The 25,832-nt window shown below is 44.4% G+C and overlaps 1 protein-coding gene across 3 annotated transcripts; it reads right to left on the minus strand.

Annotated features, from left to right (window-relative positions):
- GTF3C4 (general transcription factor IIIC subunit 4) lies at positions 1-25,824 on the minus strand. Of its 3 annotated transcripts, none has more exons than XM_027614943.2 (5): positions 25,335-25,821; positions 16,011-17,837; positions 12,864-12,994; positions 9,034-9,122; positions 1-7,551 (listed from the first exon to the last, which is right to left on the minus strand). In XM_027614943.2, the coding sequence occupies exons 1-5, from the start codon at positions 25,689-25,691 to the stop codon at positions 7,487-7,489; spliced, it is 2,469 nt and encodes an 822-aa protein (XP_027470744.1). In that variant the 5' UTR covers positions 25,692-25,821; the 3' UTR covers positions 1-7,486. The 3 variants fall into 3 exon arrangements, with proteins under 3 accessions (XP_027470744.1, XP_027470746.1, XP_027470745.1); XM_027614945.2 differs by lacking the exon at positions 25,335-25,821 and adding an exon at positions 18,026-18,130; XM_027614944.2 differs by lacking the exons at positions 1-7,551; positions 9,034-9,122 and adding an exon at positions 13,284-13,321 and having other exon boundaries at positions 12,875-12,994; positions 25,335-25,824.
- Positions 25,825-25,832: the final 8 nt, after the last annotated feature.

Here is a 25,832-nt window from a genome sequence, read left to right on the forward strand (position 1 = left end):
TTTAATGTGCTCAGGGGTTAGGGGGAAATAGATTTTTTTTCCCCCTCACTATATCCTGTGAAAATATTCTCCAAAGATGAGACTGGGGAAAAAAATGCATATAAACCACTTTTTTTTTTTTGAAAGAGAATTAAATACATTTATCAGGCAAACAAAAGGAGAGAATTCATCACCAGCCACGCGATGGCAGTATTGGGGGGCGATCAAGACTAGATACGGTCATGAAGGTGGGGCCCTCAAGATAGGGTTGGGGCTGGTCACCCAGGGGCCCAGAGAAGGGCCCCGGAATGAAAGCCTCTCGTTGGCACCTCCATCTTGCCCTCCCAGCCTCCAGAACCGTGAAGAACAAAGCTCTGGTGTTTGTAAGCCCCCCAACACCCATGTCACAGCCGCCGGAGCTAAGGCAAGCGAGTGCTTAAATCACAGTAACTTTGTCGGGTTGATCACGTGTGTAGAAATCTGTGCCGACATGGCACGAAGCCTGGGGACATGAGCGGGGCATCAGCTACCTTTTCCATTCTTCCAAACTTTCTGGATTTTATATATTGATAATTTTTTAGGCATTTTATGTTTCTCACTTACAAGCGACGTTATCAGTCTGACAATCCTTGCTTTGTTTGGATCACTTGTTCATTTACATTTAATGTAATCAGTGCTGCGTTTGGGTGTAAATCCATTACCTTATTTGCTTTCCATTTCCCCAGCCTAGTCTGTATTAAATTTTTCTCCTTGAATTTTGGGTTATTTAAAATGATGCTCTAATATCCCCCGTTTATTAGCTTAATTATAGACCCTTTTATTCGTCAAGTGATGACTCTAGAGAAAACTTTGGGGTCTCACGTGGATTTGCTTTTCCTGTTCCTAGGCCATGCGCGGGTTCAGGGAACCGAGCGCCTCTCCAGCTGCTCATGTCCTGCCCCCATCTGTGGCCGCCGCCCGCTTGCCCTCCAGCGCTCTCCGTTCCTGCCGCTCCTGAGAGCTGCCTTCCTCGCCCTTTAGAATCTCCGTTAGTGCTGGTCCGCTGGTGATGCGTCATTTCCCACTTTTGCCTGAAAACGTCACTTTCATCCTTAAAGGGCGTTTTTGCGGCGTTCCGCCTTCTAGGGTGGTGGCTCCTTTTTCGCCCCGCGTTAGCGTCTGCCGCCTTCCCACTGTGCCCACTGCCGTCAGGAAGTCCTCCTTGGGGTCTTACTACCGCTCCTTGCAAGGGAACTTGTCTTTTTTCTTTGCTTTCAAGTTTTCCCTTTGCCTTCGACTTTGAGCAGTTTTACTATTATTCTGAGGTGCGTTATTCGGTTTCTCATCCTGTTCCGGGTCCAGCTTTCCTGGTGGCTCCGTAGGACGGAGTTACAGGTGCATCCCTGCGGAAACCCCGGATCCGCACTTCATTTAGGAACTCGCCAGACACTATCTAAAGGACACTGTTGAGAACACGTGGCTTAACGTACTACTGACGCTCTCCTGATGATTTCCCCTTACATTCCTCATACCGTGTTAAACCAAAGGCACACTGCACTGATTCTGACGGAGTTCCCACTGGCCGCTTCCCTAACATCTATAGCTCCTTCCACCCCCGCTGCTCAGGCCTGGGCCTTACTTACCTTTGGGGCTGATGGTGTTGGCCCTAAGGCGGTTTCTAAACTTTGCTACAAACCATGTGCACCTGATAAGATATGCAAACAATATACAAATAATTGTTATTTATTTTGAATAAAAAAGTGACCAACATTCGAGATTACCCCACGTTTACAGAACATGGTGCCATGTGTGTGGCACTGGCCATCCCAGCAACGTGACTGGACTCTGAACACTAGAACCATATGAGCCATGGAGGGGTATCCAAAATGGGGAAAAGCGAAAAACCAGTTATCTTTCATTAACTGGAAAATTGGCCAACCAGCTAACTGGTAAAGAAACTGAGTACCTGTTACCTTTTTCTTTAGTGGTAACTCAAGTAAGATTGCCCCACGGGGCCGTGTACGGACACACGCACCCCCTCCAAAATCTCCATTTCATTTTTTCTATAATCTCCACTTCAAACGTTTTCCAGCAACCTTTGTCCTAAGTATTAAATAAAAGCTCAGGACACTAGAGCAGGATCTTCAGGAAAAGAAGGCTAGATAGTGCTAAGGATATGGCATGGTCCGGTTCAACCCAGGACACTCCGTTCAAACCCAAGACGGAATCTGGCCCTCCTCGGGCAGGTCCTTAGTCTTTGTGGTTTTGAATGTGCTGGAAGAAGGGAGCCATGCTCCATCTTAAAGGTGGCAGGAAGTTACTCATTCTATGAATCGGGAGCACCTACTCTCTGCAAGGCACTTTACATTAGGTGCTGCAGGAGCTACCAAGATGAAGCAGACAGTTCCTGCCCTCGAGGAGCTTACAATCTAATAATGAGCACTATGTACATACAGTGCAGAGAAGCAGCCAACTTTACTGGAGGTGGGGTCTTCCAAGCAAAAGGTGTTCTTATTCTTAAAAGTTTTATTTAAACACCAAAAGTCTAAAACACACCACCTAATCAGATGGTAAGAATTAAGAAACTATCTCCTTTCTATACCTTAAGTTTTTAGACGCCCGTTCTTTTTATTAAAAAAAAATGTCCTATGTAAACATACATATAATTCAAAGCTGAGCACAAAGATTAGCACAGGCATTGGGTAAACATAAAATATCACTATACACAACACACTTCGTTTTCTATACAGTCTTATTTCTGTATAAACAGGTTTGATATTCATGTTCCTTTCATAAAAGTACAAATCGGCATCAAAGTCTTGAAAAAGACCTAATAATCCATTTTTGCTTTTCATTTTGCATTCGTACCAAAACCAAACTGCCCTAACCCCCACCAACCTGTTCGGCAAATGTGAAACGGATAAAGTAGGAAGTGCCTTAAAGCCGTCACCACCTCTTATGTGGTCCAGTCCGACCACCTGACAGGGTCTTTCTATGCAAGTAACAGGAGTTCACGATGGTGAGGTGAGCAAATTTTGACTGCAGAGATCAACAAGATTTAGAGTTCTGCAATTTAAATCTTCCCCAACCCACTGACAACATTTCACCTGGACAGCCTACACCTTTATGCTGGCAGGAGAGCAACATCTTTCCTTTTTTTCAACTCCTGCCAAGCCTGGAATGAATGGCACCCCCAAGTTGGAAATTCATATAATATTGCTCTGAATAAGCTCACTGACTAGGACCTCAGACTATATTAAGACCCCCCCCAGTATAATTATAACTCAAAAAATGCAAGATAAAAAAAGCTGAATCACCTAATCAGATGAAGAGGTTGGGGGAGAAAGACTAACTTCTTTATAGGATGTTTTTATAGTCATTCCCCCGTTAAACTGATTGGTGTCCCCGGCAAGTTTTCAGAAACAGCCCTGTTCTAAAACAAAGGACATATGCAGATGGGAGGCTGCATCCCGTCTACCAGACTCAGCCTGGCTTCAAGTCCTGATACTGATTTTTATTAGCACCTTCAAAAGGAGCTCCCCATCTTCTGAAAAACCCTGCTTTTTCATCAGGATAGTGATGCTACAGTACTTTAAATCATTAGAAGCAACTCTAGATTCTGCAAATTGGACCTAATTCAACTTAAGGAGAGTCAGATTTCACCTGCTCTGTAATCATTTTAAATAGCAGACATCATGTTAGATGTGAAGATCTTAACTCCAAGAACCTTTTATAGCTTCAAGAAAGAGTAGTTCAAAGTTTACTATGAGATCTGAGACACGGCCTTACTCTGCTTGAAGCTGCTGATAACTTGTGCTAATAATGAAAATGAAAACAATTCAGTTAGATATTTTAGAGGCATTTTTAAAACAGACAACCTGGAGGGGAAAAGGTTCGATTCTCCAGACACCCTGTAGTCTTCCTGAACTGTTCAACTCCACCCACACAGGAAGGAAGCATCTGAGCCTAACAGGATATTCATGACCCATTACTACGGGAGCCACACGGAGGCCCACCACAGTCCATGGTGGGCTAATTGAAGACATTGATTCCTCTGGCCATTGGCTGTTTTTGCTGCCCTGTCTCTAAAAAGAAAAAAGGGCAGGATCTACCTTTCCCTTAAAAAACAGGCCGGCCGACTTAACCAGCAGTTTTGCTTGTCAGGGACATTGCTGGCTTGGGGAGGGCGGCGGGTAGTGGTGAGGAACTACAATTTAGCAGACTCTGGCCCCAAAGGCCAGCCAGGAGTTACTGAGCACTCTGCCAGGGAAATAATTAAGAGTTCTGAAGAAAACTGGATATAATTAACCAAGTTAACAACCAACACTCTTACCATTAGAGAGAAAAATCACTGTGTGCTATCGTTTCTTTTAGGGAGACCTACTGTGTGATGTAATTTTTAGAAATTTTATCACTGATCTGTTCTTTCAAACATGAAATCTGCTAGCTCTGGACATGTCCTGAAGCTGAGAAGAGAAGAGGAAGGGAAATCAAGAGGACCTCACCAGGAAGGAAAAGCAAGAGAGAGCAGAGGGGTCAGGAGCGAGCAGGCTGAACAGGGCCTGGGATGGTAATCTTGGTTTCATTCCCCAGGAGCTGCGGTAATTCACCAAACTCTGAAGCAGTTTAGCCGCCAGGGGGGCAGGTATTTTGTAAAACCAGCACTGTGTTCCTCTTAACAAGCACCAATAAGCACCAACTTCTGCTTCTTAGCTGATAGCGTTGTAATTACAACAGAAAATATTTTTATATTTATTACCCTTTAACGTTCCTTTCACCTAATTAACCTGTGACACTCGCGAATAGGTCCAACCCACATGCTTCTGCATTAACATCCCCAAAACCTTCTTAGAAGCAGAAAGATGTCACACTCAACCACAAGCTTTGCCAGTGGTTCTAATAACTCCTGACACTGAAAAACAATTGGTAGTTTTGGCAGATGTAATAGTAGGTAGAAACTGCTTGAAGTCTGGGTGGTGGACGAATGAGGATTTCAGAATGCATATCAAGCATAACAAGCTATCAATTTCTTATCTGGAGTAATGGGGACAAATTAACCCCAGAGAAAGTGTGATACAGGTGTGGATATCAGAGTCCCCGAATGCAACCGTGTTGTAGCTGAAAAGGTCTAATTGCTTACAGTCTTTGCTCCCGACTCCCAGGCAGCGCGGCAACTCGGCCACTACCATTTCTGCCACCTCTGAAACCGTTCTTACAGTGACAGCCGAGATAAACTTGAAATCCACGAAACAGATCAGGCACATTTTAGGAAGCGTGGAGGGCATGACAAGTTTAAGCCTGGAGAGGCAGCGAGCCGGAAGATTCCAGGTGTCACCCCTGCTTTCCCAAAGTCCCACTGACTAGCACTCCGTCATCAGGTGCACGGCCCCTTAGTGAAATCAGAAGCCGGCTGTGTGTACGATGTTGCCCTGCACGAGGAGGGCGGGCGGGAGAAGGGGGAGGCCTCCCTGCTGCGGGCACAGAAACTCAGGCTGAGGTGTTGGGCGGATTTCAGAGTCTGAAGAATGCCTAGCCCCATGCAGAGAGAAGCCATGTCCTAGTAAAACAGTTGCCATGTTTATTCCTACAGAGACATACAAAATAATTCGGGAGATCCATTTAGTTAACTGCCAAGAGGTACAGTTCCCCAAAAATGTACAACTGCTCTAAATAAGAACTTAATGTAAGTTTTAAATGGCAGCAGCACAAAATTCCCCAATAAGAACAACTCAAACACTGACCCTGATTAGGAACAAAGAATAAGTGACACTAAGCATCCCATGATTAGGAAACTGTCATAAACCCTTGACATGATCTCCACGTTTACTGTCGTGGTTCCTGTGACGTGAGCAAGGGCAACCATACAACCTCGGAGCTGTGCTGCTCATGATTCTAATGCTGCCCACCCCTTTCTTGAAAATCAATTTAACGTGCTGGGCCCTAGAATCTGGGTCAACACTATTCTCGAAATGACCAAGATGAGAAAGATAAGCAGAAGACTCCAACAAATACAGAATTAAACACAGAAGACAACACACAATTTGAATAGGAAACAGAAGACATTTCAGGGCAGGCTGTTCGGGAGGCGCCTCTGAAGGGCTCTCAGCGCCGGTGCCTGCGAACCTGCGAACACAGCGGCCTGTGCTTGTGTCTGTGAGTGTCTTGTCCACGTAGCCAATGTTTCTAAAGCAAGGACAAAACGTCTTTCACTGAGGAATCACAACAAAGGCAGGAATAAATGTTGGAATAAAGGCAAAACAGACAGCATGTAACAGGAGTGAGAATTTCACATTTTATACTTCCCATCCTACTTCCCAGAAGTATGCAGCACAGTCCTGTTGAATAGCACCAATCCCTAGGACACTTATTTTCGCAATCCAAGAACACTGTAATTCCTGAATGTCCATTTTTAATTTTAGATTTTAAGACCAATTAATGTCTAACATCTCCTCTTAAAAGCCCACAGGAAAATACCTGTACTATAAACATCAAGGACCCTTGCTGAGAAATTCCCAGGCTCTCGTCAACGGAGCCACACACACCTGTGGCACCGGACCACAAGCACCTACGTGCTTGGGCTGCCCATCGCTTTCTGTAAGTTTTCTGGAAGTCTCTAGATGGACTGCACGTTCTTATAGAGGATACAAATGAAATGTCTGGACATGTCAACATTAAAAACACTAAAAGTTTTAGGGAGAAAATATTCTTTTTCTTCTATGTACAAATATCTCATCTGGGCTATGACAGTCAGTCGGAAGCAGGGAGGTGACACGGGTGAACGGGAACCCCCGACATCCTGGACATATTAAGGAGTTAGGACTGGAAATCTGATAATGTGGGAGCTCATCAAAAATAACTCACAGTTATTTACTTACAAGAATCACCTAATCTTTTGACACATGAAAACCAACTTCAGTCTTGGCCTCAACCTCTTAAAAATACAGTTTTACGAACATGTTTTCAGTATGCAGGAGAAATAAGAATCCGTGGGATACAGATCTGGGGCTATCCGTGGAGAACCAAGTATCAGGACCAAGCGCTGTTTTAGACACTCGGAATGTCTGGGGGCACACCGAACACCAGTGACAGGTGATTTACACTCTGGGGAGCCACAAGGCAGTTCCAGATCAAGGCAAGCATTAAAGTCTAACTCGGTCCAGCAAGGCCCTTAGCCCAACTCTCTAGAAGAGATCATTCTGTTCCCAGAAATGATAGGGCATTCTTTTTGTTCAAGTTGCTTCAGTCAGAACACTTGAAAAATAAGTGTTCCTCACTGGGTAAGGAGTGGGGGGCTAGTGTTCCTCTCAAAATGACTTACAGTCTCTGCACCCAGTCGTTTTAAAGATCTCCTTTAGTCCCTGGAGATGGAGACTGTACTTCAGAAATGAGTTCCCAGGGCCCTATTTACACTCCTGAAGAGGGCCTTCCCACTTGAAGGCCAGGCTTAGCCAGTGCATCCCACGTCTTCGGGCCACAGGGTATTTCCGCAACAGAGCACACGCCCTTTCTAGCTCCCCACCACTGACGTTCAGAAGACAGGAGAATCGCAGAAAGGGCAGGGGCTTTGCAGTAACCTCTTAATCCAGTCAGGATCTGTGAGAGGAAGACAAGTGGCATTAGGTGTCAGCTTCAGAGAAGGCAGGCAGATGGGCTGAGCCCTGGCTGGGCTGCCGCATAAAGGGACAGGCACCTGGGTCCGGCTCTGTGTTCTCAAAGCACTCACGCCCATGTTCCAGACAAGGCTGGACTGAATCTGTGCTTCCCAAAGCTATGTGTGTGATGACATTTTCATCCCTCTGTGAGGGAACAGGAACATAAGGGTCATGAATCAGTGATTCATAAAGTTCAATTTATTCAGCTGAAAGGACTACGCTCTGTTCTGAGAGGATAGCCTTCGTACACTATTAATGTGAAAATACTCTTTTATAAGATTACAGTAATGGTAATTTTTTAAATGCATGACTTGGAGCAGAACGTGAGTATACTGGGTCGACACCTTCTCCCCTTTAGGAAACCCCCCCCCGGTCTGTGAGTACCCTGTCCTACGACTGCCCTCCAGACGCCACAGATTCTCTTCTCCCCCAAAACTGTCTGTAGTTCAACTCGAAGTCAATTGGCAGATGTGTTTCCTTGATTTGTCTCGATCTTTTCCTGATTTCCTGTCTAAATAGCATACCGACTCTCAATTGCAGTGTTTAGGTATTCCCCAAATTTGTTTCAAAATAATGCAGTAAGAGGAGAAAAGTGAGTGGGGGACTATGGACGAAAACTAAAAGGCCACGAGCTTACAATGGCTGAAGTTGAATGACGGGCATATAAGGGTTTTTACACTCTTTTCTCTACTTTTGTATGTGATTGCATTTTCCATGGTAACAAGTTAGAACACAAGCTGCCAACACTGACTTCTCAGAACGAGACAGCTTCAGCTAGTTTAGAGTAAAAATAAAAAAAGGGTGCAGAGTTTTATGTGAAATGTTTTCTATTTTAGTTCATCGAGACCACAAATTTCCCCCAAACATGTCGTTAGCTCATTTGGTTGGGGTGCGATGTGACTGAGCCTCAGGTCATGAATCTGACGTTTGTGTGACTATTTAAGTCACTAACTCCTGGCTCGTGTCTATGATCTTATTTCAAACTCATCATGTCAGAAATGTGGGCTCTGTCACCGGAGCTATCAGGAAAGAGAATATAGACCAATCCGAAAAATCCCATTGTGGCTACTGGAAGAATGACCCCAAGTGCATATGCAAATATTCTGGCTTAGCAAGGCTATCCTTGTATACCTTATAATTTGCAGAATTTCCGTCCAAATATAATCTCTATCTGCCATCTAAAACAAGCTCTGACATTTTCTTGAACGATCTGTCTTCAGGGACAGAAGAGCAAACTGCTGCCCTCCTTATGCACTAAGATGCAATGTGTATTTTCACATGACCTATTCCAATTCTCATTTTTTAATGAGTTGTGGCTTTATGATCATACTGTCAAGAGCAGAATGAGCCTGCGGACGGTCCCCAATGGCCTCAGACGAAGCAGGGTGGAGCCCGGCCCTCCTGAGGCTGGGAAAGCACTCACCATCAGGAGCTGGATGGCGGGCGATGCTGTCGTGGAGCAAACACCTTCTGTATATCAAACTCTGGCAGGATTGGTAGGTTAAAAAGCACCTGAGAGAAGACAGACTGTATCATCAGGAGGAAGCCACAGATGGGTACTACCAAACCATACACTAACCAGGAAAGCACAGAAATAGTTCTCAAGCCCATGGCAACAGTGTATCCCTCTGCGCAAAGCTGGCCAGACCTAGCCCACGCTTAGAAAGGGGCCAGCTGCTGAGCCAAGAGATACAAAGCTTCCAATCCAGTCACTGCGACTTCTTTTTTGGCCATTTGCAAGTCTGAGAAAGAGTTTATTCTGTCCATGCTTTGAGTTTTTGACATGTTAAAAAAGATGAACATGTATTCTATGGAAAATTATTCTTGTATGTGATTTTTAAGATGAGGTATAAGCACTATCTTTAAGAGTCTGACAGTACAGTGGGAAAACCTGAAAGATATGGAAGACAAAATTAACGGTGCCAAATGAGACGGGACATGAACAAACGTCCACAGGCTCAGCTCCGTCCTGTGACCACTCACCACTGGGCACCCACCAGGACCAGGCTAGTGAGGGAAGGTGAGATGCTAGGAGATGGCAGAGAGTGCACTGTGCGTTGTGTAGGTAAGGTTTCCCAAAAGATCACAGTTTTTCAGCTGAGTCACTAAGGAGCAGAGAAATACAGAGAGGAAGGGGGTGGGGGGGAAAGAATCCAAGTAGGATCACCTCAAGTAAAGACCTGGGTATGCAGAAGAAAGGCTATACCTGAGTGAGAGCAAGCACCCATTCTCACATGGAGAAATGATACTGAGACATTCTGGCACTAACTCCCTCCAGCAAACACGAAGACATTTCTGTGAAAGAACCCGTCGAGAGACAACGATGCATAGTGGTGACACATGGGAACTCTGGAGCCGGACTGCCAGGCGCTCAGCTCTGCCAATCACCATCTATATGACTCTGGGCAAGTTATTCATCTCCCCCAGGCCCCACTTTCCTCACCTGTAAAAACAGAAATCATCGCAGTGCCCCCATGCATGCTTGTTGTGCTCAACAGATGTTAGATGTTATTACTACAAGCCTACTACTACTACAAACTTGCTTCCCATTCTTCCCCTAAAAATCAAATTAGAAAAAAGCATAAGAACACAGTAAAAATCAGAAGAAATCCAAATATCTATCAATAAGGAAGTAAATAACAGAACATCTATACTGTGAAAACCTCTCCAGCCATTAAAAATGGGACCTGGGGGCACTTGGTGACTCAGTTGGTTGAGCGTCTGACTTGATTTTGATTCAGGTCATGATCTCAGGCTCACGGCACCCAGCCCTGCATCGGGCTCCATGCTCAGCAGGCAGTCTGCTTGAGATTCCCTCTCTCCCTCTGCTCCTGACCCTGTTCACACCATGCCCCTCTAAAATAAATCAATCTTAAAAAAGGGGGGGGGGGGATCTATGTAGTAATGTGAAAAAAAATGTCCACAATATTTTGAGAAGAGAATTGTCAAGTTGTTAAGATAGGATGTGTGGTAGGGTGTCTGGGTGGCTCAGTCAGTTGAGTGGCCGACTCTTCATTTCGGCTCAGGTCATCATCTCAGGATCCTGGGACTGAGCCCCAGGTCAGGCTCTGCGCTCAGCATGAAGTCTGCTTGAAGATTCTCTCTCTCTCTCTGTCCCTCTGCCTCTCCCCCTGCTTGCATGCTTGCTCTCTCTTTTGAATAAATCTTAAAAAAAATAAAAGATAGGATGTGTAGCACAATTCTGTTTCTGTTAAAAATAAATTTAAAATATTAAATGGGTGGGGACACCTGGGTGGCACAGTGAGTTGGGCATCTGGCTCTTGGTTTTGGCTCAGGTTGTGATCTCAGGGTCGTGAGACTGAGCTGAGTCGGGCTCTGCATTGACCACAGAGTCTGCTTGGGTTTCTCTCTCCCTCTACCCCTCCCACTGAGTGCATGCACTCTCTCTAAAATAAATATTTTTAAAAAATTAAATGGTGCCTACCATGAACCAGGCATTGTTCTAGGAATAGCTGTGAACAAAACAAGAAAATTCCCTGTCCCCATGGAGCTTTCTCCTCCAGAGGAGAGGGAGAAACAAAAAGTAAAACACAGGAGTGGTGATGGCTGCGTGGGAGGCCGATAAGGCAAGGAAAAGCAACGAGAAACACTGGGAGGGCAGGGGATGCAGCAGGTGTTACAGCTCCAGCTCCAGCACGGCCACGAAGGAAGGCCTAACCGATAAAGGGACATTGAGGAAGCCATGTGGACACCTGCTGGGAGAGCAATCCAGGAAGACACCCTGAAGTAGGAGGGGTGTACCTGAGGAACAATGAGGCCAGTGTGCTGAGAGTGAAGTAAGCAAGGTGGAGAAACATAGGAGATGAGATCAGAACGGGGATGGGGGCCAGGTTGTGTAGCTCTGATCACTAAAGGGATTTGGGCTTTTACTCATCAGAAATGGGCAGCCTCTGCAGAGTTCTGAGCAGAGAGGGGTGGAATGGATGAAGCCTTAACAGGACCACAATTGTGGCCACGTTGTGTACAGACTGGAAGGGGCAAGGAAGGCAGGAGCACCTGTGGGGAGGGAACTATAATAATTTGGGCAAGAGAAGATAGTGTCTCGCATGAGGACTACAGAGGTGGAGGCAGCAAGAAAAGGCTGGATTCAAATTTGAAATGCCTATTAATCTTCCAAGCAGAGACAGTGAACGGGGGGTCAGACATAAAAGTCTGGATTTAAGGGTAGAGAGGTTCAGGCTAAAGCTATCCATTTAAGCCACCAGCATACAGATATGTGACTGCCAAGGAAGTACTGACAAAAGAAAAACAGGTTCAAGATGGAAATCAAGGAGATGAAAGAGAATCAGCAAAGACAACGGAGGAGGAGGTAGAGGCAGGGAGAAAACCAGGGGCACTGTGTGTGGGAAGCCAGGAGATCACGGGGCTTCAAGGAAGAAGGGGGGAGTGATCACCGGCGTCAAAGGCAGCTCATAGGTCCGTAAGATGTGAGCACCCCAAGATGCCCCCTTACAGTGAGGCAGGACAGCGGGAGAAGGATGACCTCCACCTTAAAGCAAAAAAAGTGCATTTGCTCTTCTTTTATATTCCACTAGCTTAAACAGACACTACCTTTGTAATAATTTTTAAAAATTTAATGCTACCTCAAAGGAAAACAGTATTACCAAAATAAAGAAATCCCTCTTGGGGCACCTCAGTTGGCTGAGTCGGTTAAATGTCTGCCTTCAGCTCGGGTTGTGATCTCAGGGTCCTGGGATCGAGCCCCGCATCGGGTTCCCTGCTCAGTGGGGAGTCTGTTTCTCCCTCTCTCCACTCATGCTCTCTCAAATAAATAAAATCTTAAAAAATTAAAAAAAAAAAAAAGCCCTAACTCAAGCAGTAAAAAAAAAAAAAAAAAACGCCTCTTTAAAGACTGTCCTGCCTTAGGGCGCCTGGGTGGCTCAGTTGGTTAAGCAACTGCCTTCGGCTCAGGTCATGATCCTGGAGTCCCGGGATCGAGCCCCGCATCGGGCTCCCTGCTCGGCGGGGAGTCTGCTTCTCCCTCTGACCCTCCCCACTCTCATGCTCTCTATCTCATTCTCTCTCTCAAATAAATAAATAAAATTAAAAAAAAAAAAAAAGAGTGTCCTGCCTTAGTCAGACTGATAAAGTCTACATCTTGCTTTTTAATAGCAGCTTTTCTCCAACCTAGTGGCATGGGCAACATATATTTTGGATAAACACTTTACAGGGGCTTGTGCTACACAAAATTGGAAAATGAGCAAAAGCAGGGTCTGGCTTAAAATGGCTTACCGGAGCCAAATGTGGCCATTGGAGCAGACGGCCTGTTTGCGATCTGTGAATGGCAAGATCTCTTTACACAAACTACAGTGCTCAGGGAAAGTCTGTTTGTTCATCTTCTTTGAGATGTGTCCAATCAGCACCTAGAGAGACAAAGCAGTAGCAACGTTCAGCGGTTTGAGTGCGAGACTTCCCACAGACAAAGCCTCCTGACACGATGGAGGGATGAAAGTGTATGCCGTGTCGTACACAAGCCAGGAGATTTGCATTTCCACGTAGGCTGGTCATACTGTCTGGACGCAACAAAGCTAGACCCTCACCGTGTGTCGACTGGCTGAGTAGGATAAATTCATTCAGTGACCCTGTGACAACACAGTGAACCCCAACCACTAAAGGAAAAACTGGTCTGAAAACCAAAATCTTATCACTTGCCTTGTTTTAGCAGCTCCTGAAACATGGAGTTCAGAGTTCTGTTGGAAAACAAAGTATTTAGCTCTTCTTTATAACGTATTGACCTTAAGAAGGAAAAGCATCATCTCTATGGGCCAAGTATTATGTGAAATATTAACTTTGTAGAATTGTACAAATGTCCATTGTTTAAGAGAGGCTTACAAAGTACAAATATAATCAGGATTAAAAAAGAAAATTTCCCTTTCTGATAGCTCCAAGACCCACGACCAATCTAGCCTAGCAGCCTGCAGCCTGCGATCCACTGAGCCCCACTGCAGAAGCAGGGTGGGCCCCAACGTGGCAGTGAGGAGTGGTAAAGAGAGAGGTTGACAGGGTGGGCTCTAGACCCTGACCTTACTTCAGCTTTGCTTTTCTCTGCTTTATTAGGATTACACCACTTTAAAAACGAAAGTCTAAAAAATGTTGATCTACTTCATTGTTTTGTTGAAAAAAACCTTCACTGGCTACATCATTTGGAGGCATGGGATACACCAAGCCTTCAGAACTCTCATCTTAAAAAAACAAACAAAAAAAAAACCAACTCTCATCTTACTAGGAGATAATGTCCTTCGAGGTTTTTAATCCATTTATACTTAAGTTCTTGTGAAAGAACACTCTACTTCAACCATTCACTAAAATTAGTTCACTGAAGTTTTGAAGGTATCTTAATAGCTCAGAAGAGTGTCTTACCTACACTGTATATAATTTACAAACCTAAAGCCCATTGGCTTTTGGCTTTTTGTGTTTTTAGTCTTAAGAATTCTAATTTATGGTCCCTTCCAGCAGGGATTTTGCCATGACAAAATCTGCTTCGAATTCCTTCAGGAGAGATGCACTAAAATTTTACATGAGGAAGAACTGCTTCTATGTGCTCTCAATAGCCTCAACCATGCAGATCCACCTGTGTTAGTGTAATTCACACATCCCCAAAGGGGGAGACATTATTCCTTCCAAGGGGCAAATACTGGTTCTTGGGGGGACAAAAATTCTTACCCTTTTAAGGCATAAAGTGCATTTAAGTATGTATCTATCACAAATATATACAAAATATAGCTGCGTTATTATTAGAATGTCACAGACAGGAACAATTAGGAAAAAAACACCTAAAAACACTGGGGGGGGGGGGAAGTGGGGGGCAGTGGTGGCGATAATAAAAACTGTTGGTCTAACTGCACCAACACACCAGGCTGAGAATCTCAGAAACAATTCATAATTACTAGTACATCAACGCACTAGATTTGAAAAGGTTCATTTTATGCATAGTGGGATTTTTTAAAAATGCATGAAATGCAGTGTTTCTAATCAAAACTCGGTTATATCGATAAGTGGAGGTACCATCTTCCCTTCTTTAAAGTAGCTCTGCCGGAGCCCTGTCACTATGCTGGTGGTTCCCACGCTCATGCCACACATGGACAAGTACCTAAACCATTCCCGCCAGCTCCCACCACATATTTCCTAAAATGTTTTGTCAATCTTCCACTGACCCTTGTAATATTCCTGCTAGGTCCTGTGAAACAGTGACCACCAGGAAAACTCTTCTGCAAGATTCAGACCACAATGAAACAATTTTTAAAAGTTGACTTTCAAAGATGAAAAGTCAGTTACATGAAAAGGACATCGTAACTATTCTTGAGATTACTGCAAATATCCTGTGAGTAATGATTTTAGGGGTGGACACGTGGACACGTGGACACACACACACACAAATTTTCCGATAAGAAAATGCAACAAGGAATTTGTGAGTGGTTTAACATTAGGCACGGTGGTATTTTAATTTATTACCTTCAATTTTAAGTAAGACTCTAGGCAGTGAGAATAAGTGCCATAACAGTAAAAAGGAACACGGGCTTTTGTGGTTTTGAGTATTTTAGTATAAACTATGTTCCTTGCAACACAAGTTCTTCAGGATTTTTTTATTTTTATTTTTTTGTTGTTGTTCTTCAGGATTTTAGCAGCTGTTAGTTCACAAAGAAAGGTTCCCTGATATCAGGATAACAACGAGCTACATAAAATTAAATGGTGTCTTTTCTGCAGGATTTCTCAGAATCCTTAGAAGGATAAGGGACACTGGGAACCTCTAAGAGGAAGACAGAGTATACAGCATTTCCTCAAGCTCGGAACCCTAGTGTTCTATCAGGGAACTTGAATTCTGTGGAATACATTTTGGATAAGACTCTAAGATGCTTCTAAATCAAAATAAAGATTATGCCCAGTTTTGTAAAACCTTATGAGTAATAATTTGCTTTCTTTAACATGCCCTCCCTGACTACATAAAAAGATCTCAACTCCTCCCAAGTGTGACCAATCCCTGTGCTACCGCCAATTCCCATTCTCCCAGAACCTTCTGCAAAAAGGAAGGGAATAAAGCACGGTGTCACCCTACCCCTGCTGTGACCACCCAATCACATACTACTTGCTAACTGAAGCCTCCTCCGGCTCATCCACGGCCTGGGGAATCTCAGCCCATAAACCTTGCCTATCAATAAAGGCCACGGTGAGAGGAAGAATCGAAATATTCTTTGTGTGATTTAAATGTGTCCTCTGCATTAATCCATGTTTCCTATTTATTCTCCTGCACCTCATGCCAATCAACTACCTACAAAATATCAAAGCAAAAGTTGGGTTAGGAATGCCACTTAGACCATTTCTCCCACATGAAGGAAGCAGACCTTTTACAGTTTTAGTGTTTTCTGCTAAGAAAATACCTACCCGTGCTGTTCGGTCATCATACTCCTCATCAGACATCAGGAAGTTACAGAGGCCCCTGGTGGGGATGCTAGTGTTCTCTGTGATCCAGGTGTGCAGGTACACCTCCCCTAAGACTCGCTTCATGTGCTCCCTGGTCAAATGCATTTCCACAGCTTCGATTTTCCCTTGGATCTCCAGGAGCTTCTCTTCCATTGGCTCACGGCCCCCGGCATCTCCAGCCTGGGTCAGGGAATCGTCGGTGGGGTCCTCCGGGTCGCCCTCTCTGCTCCGCTCCTGCAGGCCCTGCCTATTAGCCTGTTTGGAAGACGTGCCTTCCTCTTGCTGTTCTTCCTCGGCATTGCCCATTCCAGGGGAGTCAACTAATAAGATTTTGGAGTCCTCATGGGTGGGTTTCCATAATGCTTCTGAAGGGGTTTTCTGCATTGACTGATATAAAATCCTCAGGAGGAAAAGTTTGAAACGCCAAAAATAGGTGGCCCCGCTGCTTTCAATCTTTTTTTCCAAAGCTTCTTGTAAAAATTGAGGGATATGTTTATCTTTTAAAATTTTCCAGCGTACAAGATCTATTAAATCTACCTGCTTGAAGAGATTTTGAACTGAAGATTCCAGGAGCTGAGCAGCTGCCTCTTCAAAGGTTTTGAGAGTAACAAATTGGACCTGGTGGTTTTTGTTCACAGGATGGAGGCCGTTGACCATGCCCTCAGTTGTAATGACAGCCAGATATGCGCCGCAGGGGCTCACTGCTATCCCGTGTGTCCTCACTGAGCCAAACACATCTGAGAGTTTAATTAACTGGTGTTCAAACTTTAATGCGACATCAGTGAAAATGGGAATCAGCTGCCTCACCTTCCCATCACTGGAACAAGTATATACTGTTCCATTCTGCTTGTCTGCAGTCATGGAGACAATCGGCAGTGAGTGAAGGCCTGTGACATGGGAATTGTGGACATTGAGACCTGCTTTGGAGATCAGAAGAAGACACCAAAACACATAGGATCCTCTTGCAGCCACCACTAAGCTACAACTACACTTCTGGTAAGGGTGATAAAGCGGAACACATTTAATGCTGTGCACTGGCAACTGGTCCATTTCTTTCCACAAGACAACGGGCTGCCTTAAAGTGAAATAGCCTTTCACTGCTTTGAGATTGACAGGAAGAATTTTTACAGGTCCAAAAGCACTCCCCACAATAAGGCCGCTCATTTTCCGATTATTGTGCTCATATTCCCACCAAAACAAAACACTAGGAGAGTTGATTCCTGACTCAATCGTGTTGCAGGAAGAGATGGATTCCTTTCCTACAAAGGGCAGCTGAAACTGCCACACAGCAATGTTACCGTTCTCAAAGAGGACTGCCAGGAGCACACTGCCCACATCCCGGCACTCGTTGTTATGCTTGACCTGCTGAGTGGTACAGATGCCCGACCACTCCATTCTGACCGGTGTCTGCATGCTGTGTCTCCTCTGAAACTCTGCGAAGTCCCCGAGGTTCCCCTCTGGAGCCTCATTTTTAGAGAGCCTGTAACTGGTCTCATAAAGACGTTCTCCATAAATCTCAGTCAGATCAACCAGCTGGACCCACTGTAGTCTGTTGAGGTTAGCCTGGATGGTCAGGCGATTGTCCATGGTCAGTGCTGCCAAGAGGCACCTGCCATTTGCATCGCAACCCATGGGGGACCAGCTAGTATACTTGAATCCCCTCATTGGTGGCAATGCCTTTCCCTCAGGGTTGAACACCCTATCCAACATGAAAGTCTGACTGACTGTGGGGTCTTTCGAGGTGGCAAATTTCTCCTTACACTCAGCAACTTCTGCTTTTGAGCCAACCTGAAAAGAAGAGATACGAAAACTATCAGATAAATATTGCACTCTAAGAGGAATACATTCACATTACTTAGGTGTACTAACTGATTAATCAGTATTAACTGGGTCAGAATTTTGTATCAATCCCGTTAATTTTGAAAGACACGCATTTAAAAGATCAAGTACATGTCTGAAAGTTAAGGAGTACTTACTCAGAAAGTAAAAATTTTTTCAAGGATCAGAATAAATGTTGCCATTATTCAAAGCCTGGTTCCCACATTCTTCATAGAACTGCCATAAGCAATAGCCATGACAGAGATGTACTTGATCCTTCAGAGTCAACAGAGCATTTAGCTGAACTAGTCACAAAACCATAAACATGTTAAGTATTCATTAAAACACATACCCATACACATCTTTGATACAATTGGATATTTGGATTTTTACAAGGTCTTTGTGATACAAATGTGAGCTTTAAGTTTCTATTTAAAATTTCACTTAGAAACTATGCTGAAAGCCAACTTCCAACTGCTCTGTCCACTGTTTCTATAGAATAATGTCCACTCTGATTAGACTACTTGCCATTCCTTGAGTCCCTTGGGCCCCTTGTCTGGAATGCTGTCTTCCTATCTAAATCCCATCCATCCTACCAGGTCTAATTCTCTCTCTGAAGCCTTCTGAGATCTTTCTGGCTTTCACCCATCTCTCCCTTCTCCAAGTTTGTGACACATATCAGCACTGCTATTTATTTAGTGCCTGGCTGTACAATGGCAAGCTCTTTAAAAAGATTTTTTTTTTTTAAAGATTGTATTTATTTATTCATGACAGACAGAGAGAGAGAGAGAGAGAGAAGCAGAGGGAGAAGCAGGCCCCCAAGGAGCAGGGAGCCCGATGCGGGACTCGATCCCAGGACCCCGGGATCATGACCCGAGCCGAAGGCAGACGCCTAACCATCTGAGCCACCCAGGCGCCCCTTTAAAAAGATTTTAAAGGGAAATTAAAGACAAAGAATGAGATAAATGACCAAAAGAAAGAGATCCAGAGCCAGGAAGGCTAAAGCCAAAACAAAGCAGAAGTTAACTGAAGTATGTCTTCTGATATGTACGAAGCAGGAAGAGGAAAGCACTTGACCCTACTGTCTTTAGAGATATTGATCCAGAGAAAGAAAGCAGAATCTTTCAGATTTAGTGACAATCTCCTTTTACGTAGAGGCTGATCTTCAAACTGGAAAGGATAGTTATTACATGATTACAAAGGAATTCAAGCCTAAGACATATATGGATATAATAAAAGTCACGCTAAATGAGTTTAAGTCCCCAAACCCAGAGGAATTACACTCCAGGACACAGGATAAACTTTGAAGATGCTGAACTCCACGACTAACTAGTCCTTGATAAAGCTTGGATAACTGGGAATGTATCAGAAAACCAGAATACAATAGTTTTAAAATATCCCCTAAATGGGGGATATTTTATATGGCTCAGTTCATTTTTAATGGCTCAGTTGTTAAGTGTCTGTCTTCGGCTCAGGTCATGATCCCAGGGTCCTGGGATGGAGCCCCGCATCGGGCTCCCTGCTCTGCGGGAAGCCTGCTTCTCCCCTCCCACTCCCCCACTTGTGTTCCCTCTCTCAGTGTCTCTCTCTGTCAAATTAAAAAAAAAAAAATTTTTTTTTAATATCCCCTAAACGAAAAATAGGTAACAAATATTACAGACCATTAAGCCTACTAGGAAATAAAATCCCTCAGTTGTTAACAATGAAAGGTTTGTGTAGTGCCTGGGTGGCTCAGTTGGTTAGGTGTCTGACTCTAGTTTCGGCTCAGGTCATGACCTCATGGGTTGTAGGATTGAGTCTCGTGTTGGGCTCTGTGCTCAGCAGGGAGTCTACTTGGGATTCTCTCTCTCTCTCTCTCTCTCTCTCTCTCTCCTTCTCCCCCTGCATGGTCGCATGCGCACTCTCTCTCTTTCTCTCTATTTTAGGAAGAGAGAGCATGAGTGTGTGTGTGGGGGGCGGTGCAGAGGGAAAGGGATAAACAGACTCCCACTGAGTAGGGAGCCTGGAGCCAGATGCCAGGCTAGATCCCAGGACCCTGGGATCATGACCTGAGCTGAAGGCAGATGCTTAACTGACAGAGCCACCCAGGCGCTCCTAAACAAATAAATATTAAAAGAAAGAAAAAGAAACATTTGTGTGGATAGAAGTGATCATTAGAAACCAGCATAGGATAATCGGAAAAATCTAATCTTACTCTCCTTTCTGCTGAAACTGCTAAATGACATAATAAGCATAGAAAAGTAGATATAAAGTTATCTAACAAATGAATGAGATGACTAACTTTCCCTAAAGTGTGTTACACAGAATACTACTCCCCTAAATTGTCTCTTGAAAAAGAGTTCTGTGGCCAAATAAGTCTTGGGAACGTTGTATGTTACACATCATTTCTCCTTGAAGGGTCTCAGGAACACATTAAATGCCTTGGCCAGGGAGCTGCTGACTTAACCAAGAGTTTTCCAAACTTTTTTTTTTTTTTAAAACCATAGAACCTTGTTGGGTAGTGTCATCCTATATTATCCTAAAGAATACTCTGAAAAATGGTGTCTTAGGCAGTATATCTTGATATAGAAAGGCATTTAAGGTAGCCTCTTGGATATGCTAATGGACATGCTGGAGAAAAACAGACTGGAAAGCCCAACTAAACAGAGGTGCAGCTGGCTAGCCTATTAATAAAATAATGCTAATCAAAGCCCAGAGCTTTGTATGGGTAGATAAGATTTGAAATATGACAGAATGAAGCACAGCATAACACCTGAAAATCTGTGCTATGATGCCAGACTACCTGGGTTCAAATCCTGGCTCTCTCACACACTAGCTCTGTGACCCTGCACAAATTACTTAAACTTTCTGGCCCTAATTTTCTCATTGATAAAAAGAGAACAATAATACTTGTCTCATAGCGTTAGGAAAGTTAAATAAGTCAATACATGTAAAGCATCTTTTAAGTAGGCTCCACACCCAGCTTGGGACTTGAACTCACCACCCTGAGATAAAAAAAGTCCCTACTGGCCAAGCTGCCAGACGCCTGTAAAGCATCTATTAATAAGTGTCAATAAATGTTAGTGATGAGGAGGAGAAGAAGAAGGATAAATACTCTCTGGGAATTAAGTAAAAGTTAATGAGACCTAATAAAAGTATGTAAGATGCAGGGTAGATATAAAATTGTCCACCAAATAAAGGGTAGATATAAAAATCACCAAATCTTATAACACTGTACACTAAGCAATAACCCTTAGAATAGGTAAATTTACTACAAATAAAAGCTACTCTAGAACTAAAAGTAAACATCACAGGACCTACAACCCGAAACAGCAGCAGAGGGTGAAATAAAAGCAACCCTTGGTCTCACTCACTGTAGGAAGAATTCTTAACAGGATAGAGAGCAGCTTGGATTTCAACAGCAGGGAAAACCTGAATAGTTTTGTTTTTTTTTTTTTAAAGATTTTATTTATTTATTTATTTGAGAGAGAGAGAATGAGAGAGAGCACAAGAGGGAAGAGAGTCAGAGGGAGAAGCAGACTCCCTGCTGAGCAGGGAGCCCGATGCGGACTCGATCCCGGGACTACAGGATCATGACCTGAGCCGAAGGCAGTCACTTAACCAACTGAGCCACGCCGGCGCCCCTGAATAGTTTTGTGTAGTAATTTCTCATATATTAGTTTGAATGAATATACTGCCCCTCCAAGTCTCCATGTCACAAAACCAGCCATCAAATTTAAACATGATGGCCTGTGATGGCCAAGAAGCACATCACATAGGAGTCCAGCTCCCAGAGGACCACACCCAGCCAATCATTTAATTATATACAATCCTGTTTCCAATTGGCCACTATTACTACTAACAGCTAATTCCTTTGTAAGCACCTAATGAACAGAAATTCACTTGAAGCTATTCTACAAGAAGCTTCTTGAAGGTAGGAATAGGATTCCAAAGACAGCCCATAGTTATTTAACTTAATGTGGATGGAGTTAGTACTTTCTCATGCTCCTAACAATTCATGCAGAATAAAATTAGTTATACAAATATTATTAGAATTTGGAACTGTATCCAATTAGATGATTCACTAAATGAGCAGTCCAATGGGAAGAAAAACTACAAATTATTCTTAAGTCACGGTTTTATTGCTTTTCATATCATTCACTTATATCAGTCTCCTTGATATCATAAACTCAGTGTCCAGGACAGTAACTTGCAAATAGCAGATAATATTTGAACTATTTTATGTAACTGCATATTTTCTTGAAATTCATAATCTAAATAATGGGGTCATAGAGCAAAAGCTTCAGAGGGGCTGAGCATCTAGCCTTCTAGCAGGGCCATACATTTAATCTGATGCAGGCCGCAGAATGGCCACCTTTCATGTCAGAGCAAAGGCAAGCTGGACAGTTCTGAGCAGCTTAAATCCCTAGGTGCTGCCAAAGGGTAAAACCATCAAAGTACTGATACAGACTTCTTTACATTCCTACCACTGCAGCCCAGATTTACCCAACAGAGGCCTCTTTCAGAACTGCAGGGACAACTCGGCATTCATTCACCAAATGGTCCTAGTCTACTAAGACTGCTAACTGATGGATGGTTTGTGTGATGCGCATATCAAAGAACAGTACAGGAGGAGAAGATGCCACTAATTAACTTCAGGCAAGCTATCGATCAATTAGAAGCGGAATACAAAAGATTTCCTATTACTTATTAGACGGTTGCACAACCAATGAGAGTCCCAATTTTTATCAGAATATTATGGATATCTTCATATCCACAGCTACAGTATTAATCCAGACCCTTATTTCTTCATACTTGTATGACTAAATTTATTACTTTGAGTATTTACAGGCTGCTAGTACTAAGTGATTATCTGCGTGTACATATATACTTACCTATATATACACACACATATGTATATGTATTTAATCCTCCAAAAAGTCTAGAGGCCCCCAAGTGGATCAGCTGGTCAAGCGTCAGACTCTTGATTTTGACTCAGGTCAGGATCTCAGGGTCATGAGATCAAGCCCCATGTCAGGCTCCATGCCCATGCTGGGCATGGAGCCTGCTTAAGATTCTTTTCCTCTCCCTCTGCCCCTCCCCACCTCTTGTGCACGTGCATTCTCTCTTTCTCTCAAAAAAAAAAAAAAGTCTAAATAACACAGATTTTATCATCCCCCTTGTACAGACAGGCCTATCTTGCTGTTTTGTGCCAAAGCCCAAATTTGTACCCTCTATTTTATACTGACCCCAATAATCGTTTTCTTGCCTCTAGGCCCACCAGATTCATATTCCTGAACCATCCCAGGCCAGTCTATGCTTATGAAACTGTTACAGCACCTCTGGGCTTCCTAAATTGAAGCCAACTTCTTCGGACTGACCTTCCGAAGTTCCCAAATTGGCCTCACCTCACTTTCTCTCTCTAGAAGAGATCGTCTGTTAATCCATCATTACTTAAACAGTAACTGTGAATTATGTAGGTGAATAAGATGGACAACTCATTCCTGTTATATGGATGCCCCTTTCCTCTGCTCCTCTTACAAAACAAATCCTACGTTCTTTCAGGTCTCCTTCAGATTCACCACCAGATAACATTCCCTGATGTAAGTGCCTCCCCTCACTATTCCTTCCATTCTTTAAATTCTCTCTGCTAGGGGCGCCTATGTGGCTCAGTCAGTTAAGCATCCCGACTCTCAGTTTCAGATCAGATCATGATCTCAGGGTCGTGGGATTGAGCCCATCGACAGGCTCTGTGCTGGGCATGGAGCCTGCTTAAGAATCTCTCTCTCCCTCTGCCCCTCCCCCGCCTTAAATAATCCTCTCTGCTGGGGCACCTGGGTGGCTCAGTTAAGTGTCTGCCTTTGGCTCAGGTCATGATCCCAGCGTCCTGGGATAGAGCCCAAAATTGGTCTCTCTGCTCAGCAGGGAGCCTGATTCTCCCTCTCCCCGCCGCTCTGCCTACTTGTGCTTTCTCTCTGTCAAAATCTTTAAAAAAAATTGAATTAAAAAAAGAAATTCTTCATTAAAGCATTAAATCTGGACCACGTTGGATACACACACTTAAAGGTTTCTCTAGTTCATGTGCACATGAACACCCTTAGAAATGGTAAGGATATACCTTTTAAAGCCCCTTTCTTCTGCCTCCATCCGTTTCTCAATTTCACAGTATTACCACTATCCATCTACCTGATGTGATTATACTCAAACCAATTTGTTCATATCTTCTCCAAGAAGATTTTCAGGGTTTAGTCATATCAGTCTACCAGTGATTTAACTCAACAACAGATTGCTTGTTTAAAACTTTCAAGTGTGCTAAAAAAAAAAACAAAAAAAAAGGTGTGGGCTCCCTACACCCTACCCACAGCTAATGATTCATATTTAAAATGGCAGTGCGAAAAAAAGTTTAAAAACCTTTCATTTTCACATAAACACATTTTCCGGGCATAGATATATACCTTTACGATGCTTATCACTATCTGATATTACAGTTGTACTTGGTTCATGACTTGCTAAAGAATGTAAGCTCCATGAGGGCAGGAAGTTGGTTTTGTACACTGCTTTCTTTCCAGAACCTAGATCAGCACCTAGCTGATACGTGGGGCTATTCAAATATCTGCTAAATGAGTGAATATACACTTTTTATAGCTCACATTTATGCATAAAGATTTACAAAGAAGACAGGGAAAGTTTTTATACTTTTAAGCCACTAATGAACGATGTGATTTACTATTTGGGAAAAAAAAATAAACTTGAAGGTAGTGATATTGAAACAGTAAAACTAGGAACCCTAAAGTTCTGAAGGTAAACTTAATTTATACGAAGCTGAAAACACTAAATCTGCACAGAGGCCTTGAAGTTTAAGAACTGCATTTATTTCCAAAAGCTTTCCTTTTCACCCCAATCCCAAAGATTTTCAGCTATAAAAGAAAAAACTAAACTACCCAGCTGCTCAAGGTGAGAAGGAACATTCATATAATAAAGTCGCTAAGATATCTGAGGCAATGAAAAGGACCAAATTTTCTTCTCCAAAGCAGAAGAGGCACAAGAGGAGGGCACGTCACCGTAAACAAAGCCAGACAAGGGGGCCTCAGGGAGTCGATTCCAGACAATAGCAGCAACTGTAGAGGCAAGGTCTGGGGTTGGGTCAAAGGGGGTGGAGTCTCAGAAAGCACCACGGAGAGTGATCAGCGCCAGCAGTGGGGCAGGCGCCGGGGCGAAGGCAGGACCTGGCTCCGACGAAAGCTCCGGGGATACCTGTGTGCGTCGGAAGGGGGGTGGGTGATCTGGAAAACTGGGCGCAAACAGCTGCGAGATTTTTTGTTTTGTTTTCTTTTAAATACGGCGACCCCAACCACTCAGCCCCAAGCTCTGGATGCGACGAGGGGAATCGCCGGTAGGCGCAGGCCAAGATTCCCCAGGGACTGGTAACGCGGCCGCGGGCGGCGGGCAAAAGGAGCCCCCAGGGCTGGGGCCCAGGGGGTGACTTACTTTGAGAAGGCAGCTGTTGAGAGGAGCGGGCACCGAGGTGCGATGGATAACCAGGTCCTGGCCTGGATTGTGCACGTCGCAGATGAGCTCCAGCACAGCGATGCTACGGGCCGTGGACACGGACACGCGATGGTCCTCGGACCAGGCCAGCGGCTCCAAGCCGCTCACTGCATATTGCAGCTTCACGGCCGGCTCCCGCCGAGTTACCAGGAAGCGGAACGCGGCACTGGGCCCGGGGGCCGCGTCTGCCGCTGACTCCTTCCCGCCCGCCTCGCCGCCCCCCTCGCCCTCCTCCTCCTCGGGCGCCGCAGGCCCGTCGGCCGCGGGCCCCACCCGGGCCTTGTCGGCGGAGCTCATTTCCCCTCAAGTGCAGAGGCCGGATTCCGGGGCGCGCCAACCCCGCGCCGCCGTCCCGTTGCCGCCTTTGGCGCCGCCGCCGCCACCGGCCCCCAGCGCCCTCCGCGGCGGCTTTCTCCCCTCAGGCCCGGAGCGCCGCCG

The sequence above is a fragment of the Zalophus californianus genome, chromosome 13 (assembly GCF_009762305.2).
Source record: "Zalophus californianus isolate mZalCal1 chromosome 13, mZalCal1.pri.v2, whole genome shotgun sequence".
In the NCBI taxonomy this organism is placed as follows: Eukaryota; Metazoa; Chordata; class Mammalia; order Carnivora; family Otariidae; genus Zalophus; species Zalophus californianus.

What these genes read in the sequence shown, in the direction of transcription:
- GTF3C4 (XM_027614943.2), bottom strand. Translation starts at nt 25,691, where the DNA reads ATGAGCTCCGCCGACAAGGCCCGGGTGGGGCCCGCGGCCGACGGGCCT. An exon ending in ATGATGACCGAACAGCACGG is followed by an intron (nt 12,995 to 16,010) that starts GTAGGTATTTTC and finishes TTGTCTCTCTAG; the next exon opens with GTGCTGATTGGACACATCTC. An exon ending in AATGGCCACATTTGGCTCCG is followed by an intron (nt 9,123 to 12,863) that starts GTAAGCCATTTT and finishes GTCTTCTCTCAG; the next exon opens with GTGCTTTTTAACCTACCAAT.